Raw genomic sequence first — 15,504 nt, 5'->3', positions numbered from 1 at the left:
GGGAGGGTGGGTGGGGTGGTGGTAGTAGGGCTGAGAACCGACTGAGTACAGCGGCGGAAGAAGCCGCAGGAAAATGAGGTTTTGAGCTTTGGATGCTGGTGATAGGTTTTCATGGTGGGATGATGAGAGAGAAAAGAGAAAATGTAGAGAGAGAAAGTGTGAAATAAATGGATGGGTACAATAATTGTATGGAATGGGATAGTTCATTCAATTTAACAACTTTTTTGTTGAGAAAAAGAAAACGAAAACAATAATATATTCAGTGTAATTGAAGTTCGAACGAGGTGGTATGTATACATAATTTTATCTTTTAAAAAAAATACTGATAGAAAATATAAATTGTATTAGACCAGTCACATATAATAGGCTTGACTCAAAAGACATTGAGAGGGAATCACGTGATCCTGAATTATATATCCACGTGAAAGATTACCCTTCAAATTAATTGAGTCATTTTAAAGAATCATAACTTTATTCTTAATCTTTATAAATGTAGGGAAATTATTTTTTCAAATAAAAAGAACTTTCATTCTAATAAAGCATATGAAAAATGAAGTGTGAAAAGTAAATATAGTAGTGAAGAAATGGTATGTTATGCTCAAATTAATAAAGAAATGAACATTAACAATAACAAACACTATGATAATCGAATAGAAAAATATAACAGATAAAAATGTAGAATATTATTAGATATCTTCTCAATGAATTAGTAATAACATAACTGATCGTCAATATGTTTGCTTCAGTTATGTACTTTCTCTCCTAATAAGTTACCTGACTTAATGAAGTTAGATTTGATGGTGAATTTAGAATTTAATTTTTATGTATTTTAAAGTTTATTATATATATACTGATATTTACTGAATTTAAAAAATAAATATACATGATGTGGGTTAATTTGTACCGTCCACTCTAGCTAGCTCAGCCCTCAATTGTTTTTTTAAAAATAAATAAATTATTTAGTGTCTGATATATATAAGTCTCGTTAAATTTAAATTCATGCGTTATAATGTCTATTCTACAATCGACACTAATTTCCAATAGAATTTTTTTTATTTTTAAAATTCAAACAAAAATTTAATTCAAACTCAAAATCTTTAATTATGATGAAGTATCGATTAAAATTTAGTAGTAATAGTACTACTGTTTTTAGCCTGCAAATTTTTTAAAAATGGGGACAGTCCTTTATTAATGTGGACAGATGAAAAGAAAAAAGATATAAAGGCAAAATTGAGAACGTGAACAATTGCAGAGGGACTTTTTTTTTTTGTTCGAATATTCAATATTTATATTAAAATTTGATTATTTTAATTTTATAGCGTATAGAGCTTATTTTAGAAAAAAATATTCATTATCAAAAAATTTTCCATACTAAACAAAAGGAACTGATTCACTCAATATTAAATTTCTACTTATTCTAAAATTAGATGTACTACAACTAAGCAAAGCAATTAATATACATGCACAAGTTTTTTCATAAATATAGTGTTATAAACAAATATAAACCCCAAAAATTATATTCATTACTTTTAGTCCAAAATTTAAAGAGGAGGCACCCAGTTTTGGGAACCATAGTATTAATCAACTTATAATCAAGCATTTGATACTTCACTAAAATAAACCAAACACATTGAACCTATTATATTATAGATATTATCAGTATTCTAGCTAAAAGAAAATAATATGCATTATATAATTTTTAAATAGTAATATGATTAGTGTATAAAAGTATAAGAATAATATTGATATTGTTAATGCTATGATTAACTATGGGATAAAAATAATATTGAATAGAGTATATAACTAATATCAACTTTTGATAGAAGGACATGAAGATTGAGAATTAAGATAAAAGGTCCGTAGATAATCGCACGGTCTAATAGTACTCATATTTTTTCCTCCTCTTACTTTCTTTTAATTATTATTATTATTATTATTATTATTATTATTTGTTGTTTCTTTTGTTTTACCTATCATATTATTTGTTTGTACTGTTTTTTTTCTTTCTTGTTTTGTTATGTTTTATGTACTTGAATTGAGAGTCTATAAAAATCAGTCTCCCTTTCTTCATAAAATAAGAATAAAATTGGATACACACTACGTTCTCCTAATCGATGAACTTTTACTTTGTTATTGTTGTTACGTATAACTAATATCAATATTAATTATACTGGACTTAAATTTGTAATCGAAAATTAAACTAAATTTGATGCATACATTATTTTATCTAATACACCCTATCAAGCTACCCCATAAACTCATTAAATCAAATACAATTGTACTTTGACTTTGTGGGGGGGGCGGGGGGCGGGTATTTTTGCTTATGTTATCCTTTGTATTCTTAATTTAGTAGAAAATAGAATTTTATTAAAAGTCCAATAAAACTCTTTTAAATAGCAATAATTGATAAAACCTATCTTTATCATATGATTAAGTCTTCCATTTTTTTTATTTTTTTTTATAAATTGTTAAAAAAAGATATTTTTATATAGTCACGTGAAGGGACAATTGCATCTTCTTGTTCTTTGTTCTCCTGTTCATTTTCTTCAAGATTTCAAAACCCCATTTCATATTTAGCAGAAATGAGGTGACCCTTTTCGTTTCAGCTCAAGATTTGCTTATCTGAAGTTGAAATCTGGTGTTTCTTGTAGTTTTGGGTAATGGGTATTTGTTTTCTTGACTTTTATTTAAGATTTAGTTTGTATTGTTTTGCTCTTTCTCTCATAAAGTTTTGATTTTTAGTTAACTTAGTGTGTCATTTGTTGAGCTTAGATTAATATATGCTTGCAAGAATGTTTGGAATGGTCAGAAATTGAGATTCTGCTGTGATTGGTTGCAAAATTTTCCAAAAGAACTGATTTTTTCTGTGGTTTTGAGGTAGCTTGGACTTGTACTATGAGCACATGAACTAGTTTGGAGTATTTATTTCATGTTCTGATATGAGTTTGAGCTATGTATACTTTTAGAAGTTGTGTTGATATGGTCTAAATATGCACTATTTGTTAGACAGCGAAGTATATATGCACCACTTTTTTAACGAGTGGTAAATCGTAAAGTTGAGGGGGTATATTTGCCCCTTTTCCTTTGATTTAAGTTGGAAAGGACCTCTAGGATTAGTTGTGGTTGCCAGTTGGAGTATTGAAGGTAAAAGTTGGATAATTCTGGCAAGAGGGTGTTTTATAAGAGACCAAAGGATCATTTGATTTGTTGTAATGGCTTCAATTAGAAGAGCATTGTCCCCAGTGCCTCGTCCGGGAGATAGAACTAATGGGGAAGCATGTTTTGTTTCCTCGCCATTGTCTAAGTCATCGTTGTGTAATCAAAGTTATACACCGCCTGAAGGGTTGATGTCTTCTTGTTTTGGTTCATTGGATTATGTATTCTACAAAGTTCGGACATTTGTACTTGGTCTTTTGTCGCGAAGAACATCTAGGCCCTTGGAGAAGTCAAAGTTAAAGGGACAAATTTGGAGGAGAGCATTTATCCAATTCTTTATGTGCTTTGTTGTTGGAGTTCTTATTGGCCTTGCACCATTTGTTTCTCTGAATTTTTCACCCAATATAATGTCTAAACATCAACCTTTATCCTTTGAGGTCGTCCACCCTTACGAAAATGATCGTGTATTTGACGATGTGTCTAGAAATATGACATCAACTTTAAACAGTTCGGATTTCCTGGATAATTCTACGTCCGAGCCTAACTTAGTATACGATGAAGTGAAAGATGATATTGTTGTCAATGCGTTTGTTAACCAATCACTTGATCAAGAATTTATATTGTCCAGAAAACTTTTGATCATTGTGACACCAACAGAAGCCCATTCATTTCAAGCGTACAATCTTAACCGTTTGGCCCACACATTAAAATTAGTCCCGCCTCCTTTGCTGTGGATAGTTGTGGAGATGGACTCTCAATCAATCGAGACAGCTGATATATTGAGGGGTGCTGGAGTTATGTACAGGCATCTCGTATGCAAGAGGAACTTGACTGAAGTAAAAGATAACAGTGTGCACCTAAGGAATATGGCACTAACACACATTGAAACACACCGTCTTGATGGGATTGTTTACTTTGCAGATAATTCCAACATATACTCCCTAGATGTCTTTGAACAAATGAGACAGATCAGGTAATCTACTTATTCGTTTTGCGTATAACCGTATGCAAGTAATCTTTCTTTGTTTATTTTTTCAGTGATTAGCCTGCACACTAGCAATCTTTTGATTTTTAGATTGTGATATACATAAAGTAATTCTTGAAGCAGATTATGTCAGAAGGGAATATTGAGCTTCCGCAGTTCTATTGGTGTTTGCATTATCTCTATTCCTTTGATCTTGTGAAGTTGTATTATCTGTATAAGTGGGAAGTAAATGTAATAGAGCAAATCTAAGTGTGACTGGTATTCTCTAATTGGTAACAATGCTTGTTCCCCTTTTTATATGCTTTGCTTCAAGCTAAACTCATAAGAGTATACTAGTGAATTGAAGGGTTTAACAAAACAAACAATCAGCTTGATATTATACTTGTCCTAAACTCTGTACATTAGAGCGAAATAGATATAAAAGATCATATCTCTGACCCCAACTATTTTGATGATTGAACCGTGGTTGATTGATTGATGATTATACATAGAGGAAGAAACAAGCAGGGTTCAAGGTAGTAGTGGATAGGAATCTGCAGTGGATCGGAATGGATATATATGATTCATATAGTCGACCTCCAGTAGTTTAGGATTGACTGATTTTGTCATAGTTGTATATTATGACTAATAACATAGTTAATATGTCACGAAACAGATCTAGTTGGAAATGTGCCATTCCCTTGATGAGTTCAACTTCAAATGAATATTCATTCTTTCGTTTGTTTTTTAGCTTCCAATCACTTGAAAATCTTCCCATATGTGGGAGTGATCAGAAATGTTTTGTCATGTATATAGTCTTATAGTATTGTCAAAGGTGAAAAATGCCAAGAATTGCTGGAAATTTAACCGAAAAGTACAACGAAGTTCACACTTTGATGAATGGAAATTACTATATTATTTATACAACTGTTGAAAAAATAACTATAATGCAAACAACAACCATATAAGTTGTGGAATTGAAGAAATACAACTATGTGAAATATATTAAGTAAAAGAGCATTTGATTGCCCCACTTTTGCACTTTTCTATACTCTAAAGGTTTCTAGAACAAAAGAATGAAACCTGGCCTGCCCCTCACTTATGTTCCTTAATTCCATATCTTCTTTTTAAGTTGTATCTATATAAAAAAAAAAAAAAATCCTTTTTTAGTCTCTGATCTGTCTCGGGTTGCTATTGCTTTCAAGCATTTACTTGCTCACTTTGACAAAGATGATGATTTTGCTCCTATACTTAATTTGGACTTGCCATTCTGTCTATCAGCTTTCTTGATAGAAAATTGTTGTATGCAGCCGGTTCGGGACATGGGTTGTGGCAAGACTAGCTGAAAATAATAGGAAAGTTATCTTGCAGGGTCCAATCTGTAATGGCTCTCAGGTTATAGGTTGGCATCCCAATGGAATGGCAAAAAGGTTCCAAAGATTCGATGCTGAAATATCAGGATTTGCATTCATTAGTACAATACTTTGGGATCCAAAGAGGTGGAACCGACCAACACTAGAGCCCATCAGGCAGCTTGATATAGTTGAAGCTGGCATCCAAGTGAGTTTCGCTGCTACTATTGTAACTCTGATTGCTGTGTAAACAATATTTTATTCGTCGGCTCACCTGTATTCAGCACAACTTACATGACTATTAGTCTATAACATGATTCTCAATGATCCTATATTACAGGTGAGCACATTTATCGAACAAGTTGTGGAAGATGAGAGCCAAATGGAAGTCTTTCCAATGCACTGCTCAAGAATTATGGTTTGGCAATTCAATACAGAACTGCTTTATCCATACCCTCGTGAGTGGTGGTCAAAGAATTATCCAGGCACTATTGCTGCTAGCGCGTGAATGTTGACATAGAGAGTGCTTCTTCAGGGTAAACAAGGTGAGCAAGTTATGTCCATAATTTTCTAGTTGGAGCTTATTAGCATTCTTTTCTTCTTAAGCAATATCATATAATTTTTATCTGAGGAGCTTCTTAACATTCTTTAAAAAAAGGGCAGCTCGGTGACTAAACTCCTGTTATAAGCAGGGTCCGGGGAAGGGCCGGAAATATTTATTGCAATTCTAGCAAGGGAATCACACATTAGGTTGTAAAAGAGAAATTGAGAGAAAACGCTACTTGATTAGTCCCTCAAGCTACTGAGTTTAAATAGTCTATGTACAAGTGTTAAAATAGGAAAGAATCAATCCAACTAATTATGACTAATCTTAATTGATACACAGTGTCATTTACAATATTCTTTAACAAGGTGCATACTCCTGAAAATACCAGTTTCAAGCTAGGAAATATATGACAGCTCACGCAGAGTAACTTTTGGACTTGGACACGATCGCCAAGATAGTAGAACCTCCTTGCTTCTACATTTTTGTTGGACATTTGTGATTCATTACCTGCTACATAATGTTCAAACAGAACAAAGGTGAATTTCGAATAGCCTAAAGATTAAACTGCTCCTTTCTTTGTTACCTGAAATAGCAATAAACTTCCTCCTAAATAAGAGTATCTTCCCTTGTAACTGCACATTACTCTAGCACAAGGGATATTGAAAAAAATGAGTGATCTAAATATTCATGTCCTCAAGCACAGAGACAATACTAAATCCATGCCTTAAGTCTACTGGTGCTGACAAGTGATAACTTCTGCTGCACTGTCAGCCTCAGAACAGAAAGACGACACAACAAGATATCTAGTGTATCCCACAAGTGGGGTCTGGGGCAGGGGGGGAGCCACCTTGTGGTCATCCGAACTCCCTTCGGCAGAAAATTATACTATTTATACATGGTCAAAATATTTTTTTAATGTAATACATAGAGTAGATGTCGAATCCCATTAGCTAGTTTGTGTGTCTACGTCTTCAAATTTTGAACCCCCTTATGGAAAATCAAGACTCCGCCACTGGTTTGGGGAGGGTGGAGTGTATTTAGACTTACCCCTACCCCGTAAAGATAGAAATATTGTTTTAGATAGACCCTCGGCTCAAGTAAAGCATCGCAAAACAGTTTGAAATGAGAATATGGAAATGAAAACAGTAACACCAACGGAATAGAGTGCTGTGGAAAGCAATACATAGCATACAGAAGAAGAACAATTTCAACAATGAACTAGTGCAATAACTGAAGCACAGATGATAACAACAATCAACGAACAAGAATAGTGCTAATAGTACTGGTAAGAGAGTATGTACCGATACAACCACATACCCTACCCTGCAGGAAAATGAGAGAACTTACCAGAACAAGCACTATTGAAATCCTTAGTAACATCAGCGACACAAGATAATAGGAGAATAACCTCATTTTAAATACTTCAAAGATCACAGCACAGAAATTGCATCTAAACTCACTTCTCAATAAGTTTTGGTCTTTCTGTAATATATAAACCATGCTCTTTTCTATTGATTGCAGGGAGAACTGGTTATGATTATGAGCTCATGGTTAATTTCAGAACTATTTTCTCTGTCTGAATCCGCGTAGAAGTATCTTGTTACGGAAACAATTCTGTACAGTTGCTGAGTTCATCCCACTTTACACGTCTGGCTACGAGTGGAAAGCCACAATTAGCCAGGTGGTTTGCAAACTGATTGGTGAGCATTCATGGTCATCTACACAAATGTAGAGTTCCAAGTATCCGGTCAATTATTTCGACTGAAGCTTTTCATTATACAACCAACTTAATAGTTCAATGAAGGATTCAACCTCATTGAGCTTTCAAATTAGTTGCTAGACTTGTGCATATAACAATGTTACTGGAAAGTAGATTCTTTATGGCTGATATTTATGCAAGTAAAATTTCATTCTTGTCAACTTCCAAAATCATTTCTTTTTTGTGTTATGTCTCGTACATCTTACCCTTCTCAGACCCCAATTGTGGAATTACACTATGTATGTTGTTGTTCATGTCATTTACTTGTGAAAGTTTTGTTTTATAGTTCTTGTTCTATTGAAAATGAACCAAAAAGACTAGTAAATGAAGGTTAAATTGTCACTATTTGACTATTGACTATTGAAAATTCTGAAACTTGTTTAACATAACTCATTCAATACATTTACCCTTAAAATTATACTAAATATAGTGATGTAGGAGCGAAATAGGAATAACCTAATCAGTGAAAATGGGATTGTGAGAGTGAAATACGAGCGTTGAAATGTATGAACGTTTTTTTTTACAACTATCCAATTAGTGATCAACACAACAAATGTGAAAATTGAAGTCTAATTAAAACTCTACAACCTCAAATCAAACGTGGTACTAGTTGAATTGTGACAATAGACTAACAGTTTGACACCACTCACATAAAATCATGTGTACGCCATTGATCTAGTCCCTTATTGGTAACCACTTTTCATGTTTCACACAAACATAGTAAAAAATTGTAATATGAGAGAAATATTTTACCATATTTCCCAAAATTGCAAAACATTTTTGTGTATTAAATAATTTAATTTCAAAATTATAAACATGTAGTCAATATGTCCGAGTGGTTAAGGAGACAGACTCGAAATCTGTTGGGCTTTGCCTGCGCAGGTTCGAATCCTGCTGTTGACGATATTTTTTTTCCGCCTCTCGCACTAACGGTAGAAGCCACGACTCGAAGTTTATGGCCTAAGTTCTTACATCGGCCTCAAGTTAATATAGAATCGAGTTTATGGGCTAAGTTCTTACACCGACCTCAAGTTAATAGATAACAATAATAATAATTGAGTCACAATAAAAAAAATTTAGTGACATATACACAAGGGCGAAAAATTATACATGATTAAAATTATTTTTTATGTATATATAGTAGATATTAAACCCCCTTCGGATTGTTCATCTGTTTAATTCTTCATATTATCTATAAGTTGAATGGCATAAAGGCTCCATGAAATCCATATGGCACTCTATTTGGTAATAGGATTATGGCAATTGGCTCACTTTCAAAGTTTTCTGCATCAACTATATAAACCTGCGGTATAGACATAAAATATATAGTCAGATTTCTCTATAATTACGTTTTCGAATCGTCTTTAATAATATGATGAACTTACTTGAGATTGATTTGTATTTTCATTGTGTGTGAATGTCAGAATCCAACCATCATCTTCATCAACACCATCAAGTTTTGGAACAAATGTAGCTCCACTACAAAATGTATTTTTTGGGAAAATGTGATATTCAACCTTAATCAAATCTTCTTCTTCTTTAATATCCTAATAATTAATCAACATTTAAAAATAATATCAATTAGATAAATTAATATTACAATTTTAGAAAATGTCAAACATAATATTATTGTCACAAATTTATTAAGTAGTAATTACCTTAGAAATTTCTTCAAAATGAAGTTTGGCTAGCCCTCCAAATTTAGCAAATCCTCCTGATAAATTCTTTGCTAAATCCAAGATAATATGTTATCATAAAGTTTAATTAGTAACATACAACCATTTATTCACTAAAAAAAATAGGAATATTTAGAATTGAATAACTTTTGTCACGAAATAACAAATTTCGTTGTTAATTTTATTTATCAGCGGATTATCTAAAAGACCAATTAGCTATGAGTTGTTTAGTAACAAATTTTGTAGCTAATTTATGTTTTAAGGATACTAAAAACATCTCATTTTGAATTAAAAATAGAATACTAACCAGAGTTGAAGAAAGTTTCTGAATTAACAAGTTGTTGATAACCAAATTTGTTTTTGAGACTAATGAAGTGTTCATTGATCATTGGGAATTCCATAATAAACCGATGATTGTTTTTAGTTAGATTTTTCATCTTCACTTCACCTGTTTTCATGTTTAATCTCCATTCACAAACATTGAAAAAGGAAAATAAATCTTTTGACGATTCAATGTTATTTTTATTGAAACTCGTCTCGTTCAATGTGTCCAAACTCAACTCTGACTCATTTGGTCTTGGTATAATCCATCGACGAGCTCTACATGCCCTCACCACCACCTTTTACCCACACACAAAAAAAAAACAATTAATTAAGTAATTTTAGCAGTTTCATGATAAATTTTTTTAAAAAAAATCAATTACCTCATCATTATCTTCAAAACAATTTATTAGGTGAAATACATAACATGGTTCAACTTCAAACCATTTAATGGAGTTAGCATCACCATAACGTGGCATTATTCCAATTCTTGCATATCCATATTCATTGTATTTTATTAATCTGCAAAATAATGATATATTAATTAAAGGATTTAATAAAATGTATCTTATTATATTGTAGAATGACTAGAATTATTTTTATACAAATAAAATGTTTGAAATACTTACTCCTCTCCAATAATAAGTCTGGTTAGGTCCATAGTTAGTGGAAAATCCAAAATCACATTATACCTACATATAATTGAAATAACCATATTTAAATAACATTATCATATATAATAATTGGATTTAAGTTCATATACACTAAACTACAAAATAAAAAAGTTTACACTATTAATACTATAATGTAACTAAATATTTTAATTTCATTTTTCATGTTATCATATCAACCGCACGACCTATTATTATGAATTCATTTTATCTGGCATTATTAAAAAATTATACAAAGTTAATACATAAAACATAAACTTGTGAATAATAATTACCTTTTTGTAACTCCAATTTCATGGCAAAGAATACACCTATTTAATTTGAGATCCACCTTATGAATCATTTGTTTTCCATCAGCTGAAAATTTGAAGGAAATTTCTAAATAAATTAGAAAAATAAATAAAAAATAAAAAATCAATTGAAGTTTCCTAAAATTAGCTTCAAAATAGAAAAATAACATACCTGAAATGACTCCTAGCTCAAAATAAGGCTTTAGTGGATATGTTCCCATTATAACAAGTTCACCCGTACCTGGGACTTTCTATTGATCGAGATATAATATAATTAAGTAATAAAATATATATATATATATATATATTTTTTTTTTTTTTTTTTTTTTTTTAAATAATAAATTTTTTAAAAAAAAAAAAAAAAAAAAAAAAATATATATATATATATATATATTTTTTTTTTTTTTTTTTTTTTTTTTAAAAAATTTTTACTTTAAAAAAAAAAAAAAAAAAAAAAAAAATATATATATATATATATATATTTTTTTTTTTTTTTTTTTTTTTTTTTTTTAAAAAATTTATTATTTAAAAAAAAAAAAAAAAAAAAAAAAAATATATATATATATATATATATTTTTTTTTTTTTTTTTTTTTTTTTAAAGTAAAAATTTTTTAAAAAAAAAAAAAAAAAAAAAAAAATATATATATATATATATATATTTTTTTTTTTTTTTTTTTTTTTTTTTTTTTAAAAAATTTTTACTTTAAAAAAAAAAAAAAAAAAAAAAAAATATATATATATATATATATATTTTTTTTTTTTTTTTTTTTTTTTTTTAAAAAATTTATTATTTAAAAAAAAAAAAAAAAAAAAAAAAAATATATATATATATATATATATTTTTTTTTTTTTTTTTTTTTTTTTTAAAAAATTTTTACTTTAAAAAAAAAAAAAAAAAAAAAAAAAAATATATATATATATATATATATTTTTTTTTTTTTTTTTTTTTTTTTTTAAAAAATTTATTATTTAAAAAAAAAAAAAAAAAAAAAAAAAATATATATATATATATATATATTTTTTTTTTTTTTTTTTTTTTTTTTTTAAAAAATTTATTATTTAAAAAAAAAAAAAAAAAAAAAAAAATATATATATATATATATATATTTTTTTTTTTTTTTTTTTTTTTTTTAAAAAATTTTTACTTTAAAAAAAAAAAAAAAAAAAAAAAAAATATATATATATATATATATATTTTTTTTTTTTTTTTTTTTTTTTTTTAAAAAATTTATTATTTAAAAAAAAAAAAAAAAAAAAAAAAAAAATATATATATATATATATATATTTTTTTTTTTTTTTTTTTTTTTTTAAATAATAAATTTTTTAAAAAAAAAAAAAAAAAAAAAAAAAAAAAAATATATATATATATATATATATTTTTTTTTTTTTTTTTTTTTTTTTTAAAAAATTTATTATTTAAAAAAAAAAAAAAAAAAAAAAAAATATATATATATATATATATATTTTTTTTTTTTTTTTTTTTTTTTTAATAGTATAAATTTTTAAATAAGATAATAACATACATCTTATATATGATATTAAACATGCAAGCGCTCTTTCCTTCAAATCTCACTAACATCCAAAAAACAAAAATAATTTTTTTCTGTGGTTAGGTTCATAAGAAAATCATATCCTCTACACGCGTGAGGCGTGTGAGAGACATAATATAAGTAAGTAATATATAATCCATTTTGATAACAACTTAAAATTTTAGATTAGACGATTACTAATATACACCCTATAATTTTTATGAAGAATGTTTAACTGATTAATTTCCCAATACTCTTTTCCAACGACTATAAATTTGTCAGTACTGCCACCAACGAAAAACTAACATAAATTTTCACGTGCTTTAACTCACGAATTTTTTTTACCTTTGGATGGGCTGTGAATGATCGATTCCAAGCTCCATTAACAGTCCAATTTCCCAAAGTTTCTAAAGTTTGTATGTTTATCTCTTGAGGCATATGATTTTCAGCAATTGAATAGTATTTCTTTGAGTGCTCAAACACACTTGTATTGCTTAGATATTTGTGAAATACACCAAATCTTAACTGCAAGATAATAATGATAAGACATAATATATATTCAAAATATTACTAGTGTCAGTGCGTGTGTTGTTTCGTGTATTTTATTTAAATAAGAACAAAACTTTAAAAATTAGTGTATATATATAATTTAAATTTTCGTAGTATCTGAAATGATGTCAAATATGTTGGGACATCCACATAGATATACTAAATATTCTTCATTCATAATCAAAGTTTTCGGGTTTAGGTGTGTGCAATCAACATCTAAGTTTCACCTAAAGAAATTCCCCTTCTAAGGATAAATTACTATATTTTATAGACTGACAACGATTATCGATTCGCTCAAGCTGAATGAACTTGGCATGCTCCTTTAATTTAGGGCTATAGAATTTACTTGCTTCTCACTAATTAACAATAAAATCATGAGTTTCATAACTCGATTAGGCGGTTTGTATCTTTATATATATGACCCAAGAATAATAAGGATAGACAGAGTAAGAGCTTGCGCCCTAGGTATGTAGATGTTTTTTTTTATAGGAAATTCTTTTTCTAGTTGAGATCCTAATATAGGTATAGTTCATGACATACCACATTTAAAAGGAAAGCCATGAAAACAGCAAGAGCATCCCCTTCCATATTAGGAATAATACTTGGTTTTTTTCTATCTTTTTCCATGTTGAATGTGTCTGTTTCTACATATTTGTTCTTGTACAATATATTCCATTTGTTGCCTTTTTCTTTTTCTTTTGTGAAGTACAAAGCATGAAGCATTCCTTCACCTTCAATCCATAAATGGCTTGATTTTCCAAATATTGACTTGGTTGATTTTAGTCCTCCAAAAAGAGGATTTGCTCCTACATTCAGAGATAGATTCGAGATTTAAATTTGATCATAAGTTCACATGATATATAAATATGCCCATTTCACATTTTTGTCCTTCAACATTGGGTGTACATATAACATTGAACAAATAGACACACAAGTCTTATGTGGCGTCCTACATATCTGTGTCCTACGTGTATTATGTCGATCACATAGGATTCATGTGTCTACTTGTTCAACATTATACAAGTTCAAGTGTCGTCTACTTTACACACTCAAAATTGGAGGACATAAATGTGAAATGAAGTCAACTTAAAGAGCATATTATTATTATGCCTATTAATTATAAGCGGAAAGTTTTGTACTATTATCTTCTGTTATCTTCTAGATGACCTGATAGCGTAAGATAAAAAAAATCAAAACATTTTACTTACCATTTCTTATGTAAACACCCTCTGGGAAATCATTTGGAATTTCCCCTTGAATTGTAGTGACTCTCACAGCTTCTCCAATCTCTTCGACAGGTGCAAAATTACTCTGTCAATTATATGTATTTGTAGGTGAAAAAGAAGTCCAAAAAAAAGTTACTAAATATATATAAATTAAAAAGTGTGATAATGGAAATATATACTTCTTCCGTTTGAGTTTATGTGATACATTTCAGATTTAAAGATTCAAACAAGTTTGTTTTTGATCGGAAATTCTTCATATATCTTTTAAATATTTTGAATTATCAAGTATTGTGACTTATAGTACTTTTTACGTAGTTTACAAATATATAAATTTTATTTTAAAAAATTTAAAGATTTCATGAACAAATTCTCGATCAAACTTAAACTGTTTGACTCTTGAAAAATAAAACGTGTCACATAAATTAAGAAAGAGAATATAATTTATATATATATATGTACCTGAGATGGGAGCAAAGGTTGGTCCACAAATTCAAAGGTCAAATCTACAAAATTATCCAATAATTTGAAAGAAATTTCCTTAATAACTTTTGGTACATCCAAATGATCCAAATTTGACAAAAATGGCTGTTCCACAATAAAAATAAAGCAAGTTTTAATCCGCTAAAATTCAAAATTAATATTGGACTAAATATAATTATGCAATAGGTTATAGTCAATCAATCAATCGACAAGTCACAGATATTTGTGTGACTATAAATATATAAATAATTCACCATCATTCAAAATAGTAATTTAGTAAAGAAGACAGTCATTCCAGGCCGACTACTGCGACTATATATATGTACATCAAGTGCAATAGCTTGGAATTAAGCACTAACTACCTTACGATAAAATCCATGAGCTTATGATAAAATCCAAGCTTAAATTGTTGGCTCTGAATAACCAACTCAATAATAATTAAGCTCGTTCTCCCATAACATATGAAAACAACATACGTACATATATATTCTGATAATTATTTTACGTTGACAATCAGTCTATCGAAATTAAACATATATAAGTAAATACATAATAATTCTTAAGGGAAAAAAACGTTTACCTTGAAAGTAGATGAAACAGAAGTTCTCAAATCTTTAAATTTGGGTATAGGAGGTTTTTTCAAACAACAATAATTAACTTGACATGCATAAATATAAGCAGCCATTGGTTTTCTTTACACAATTTTTCTAGTATTGTGAAAGAAGTAGAAGTGAATAAGAAGGTTTTTTATATATAGTTAGATTGTGTGACCACATAGTATTGTTTTCTCCGTCTTAATTTATGTGATAAAGTTTTTTTTTTCTTCTAAAACTTCTAGTCTAAAAGACTAAAACAAGTTAAAGATGTCCGTGTGACTATAAATCATTTCATTAATAGTAAAATAAATATTTTAAAGTTAAATTGTTAGAAGTATTAATTTTTCCCAACTTTGGGTTTGGGGGGGGGGGGGGGGGGGGGGGGC

The 15,504-nt window shown here is 28.8% G+C and overlaps 3 protein-coding genes and 1 non-coding gene across 5 annotated transcripts in view; 2 read left to right on the top strand and 2 right to left on the bottom strand.

Annotated features, from left to right (window-relative positions):
• The window catches only part of LOC102586872 (U-box domain-containing protein 25), a 2,574-nt gene extending 2,394 nt beyond the window's left edge, over positions 1-180 (bottom strand). Inside the window, exon 1 of the mRNA XM_006340361.2 lies at positions 7-180. Within this exon, the coding sequence (XP_006340423.2) occupies positions 7-113 (107 nt within the window). The 5' untranslated portion in view covers positions 114-180. The remainder of the gene's footprint in view (positions 1-6) is intronic.
• A 2,320-nt stretch (positions 181-2,500) lies between these two features.
• LOC102584882 (probable beta-1,4-xylosyltransferase IRX9H) lies at positions 2,501-7,939 on the top strand. Of its 2 annotated transcripts, none has more exons than XM_015315435.1 (4): positions 2,501-4,129; positions 5,431-5,680; positions 5,813-6,017; positions 7,581-7,939. In XM_015315435.1, exons 1-3 carry the CDS (start codon positions 3,213-3,215, stop codon positions 5,978-5,980), a joined length of 1,335 nt encoding a protein of 444 aa, XP_015170921.1. In that variant the 5' UTR covers positions 2,501-3,212; the 3' UTR covers positions 5,981-6,017; positions 7,581-7,939. The 2 variants fall into 2 exon arrangements, with proteins under 2 accessions (XP_015170921.1, XP_006340260.1); XM_006340198.2 differs by having other exon boundaries at positions 7,541-7,939.
• A 660-nt stretch (positions 7,940-8,599) lies between these two features.
• TRNAS-CGA (transfer RNA serine (anticodon CGA)) lies at positions 8,600-8,681 on the top strand. The gene has a single exon. It is a non-coding gene; the product is annotated as a tRNA-Ser (tRNA).
• A 259-nt stretch (positions 8,682-8,940) lies between these two features.
• On the bottom strand, positions 8,941-15,207 carry LOC102586539 (carotenoid 9,10(9',10')-cleavage dioxygenase 1-like). Its single transcript, XM_015303357.1, has 13 exons — positions 15,103-15,207; positions 14,502-14,627; positions 14,025-14,127; positions 13,357-13,622; positions 12,613-12,792; positions 10,909-10,987; positions 10,722-10,803; positions 10,405-10,467; positions 10,159-10,297; positions 9,762-10,074; positions 9,437-9,507; positions 9,164-9,325; positions 8,941-9,081 (listed from the first exon to the last, which is right to left on the bottom strand). The coding sequence occupies exons 1-13, from the start codon at positions 15,205-15,207 to the stop codon at positions 8,971-8,973; spliced, it is 1,800 nt and encodes a 599-aa protein (XP_015158843.1). The 3' UTR covers positions 8,941-8,970.
• Positions 15,208-15,504: the final 297 nt, after the last annotated feature.

Source organism: Solanum tuberosum, unplaced genomic scaffold, assembly GCF_000226075.1.
Source record: "Solanum tuberosum cultivar DM 1-3 516 R44 unplaced genomic scaffold, SolTub_3.0 scf00017, whole genome shotgun sequence".
NCBI lineage: Eukaryota > Viridiplantae > Streptophyta > Magnoliopsida > Solanales > Solanaceae > Solanum > Solanum tuberosum.
Note: the sequence above shows the minus strand (reverse complement) of the source record. Positions and strands in the feature narration are given on the sequence as shown.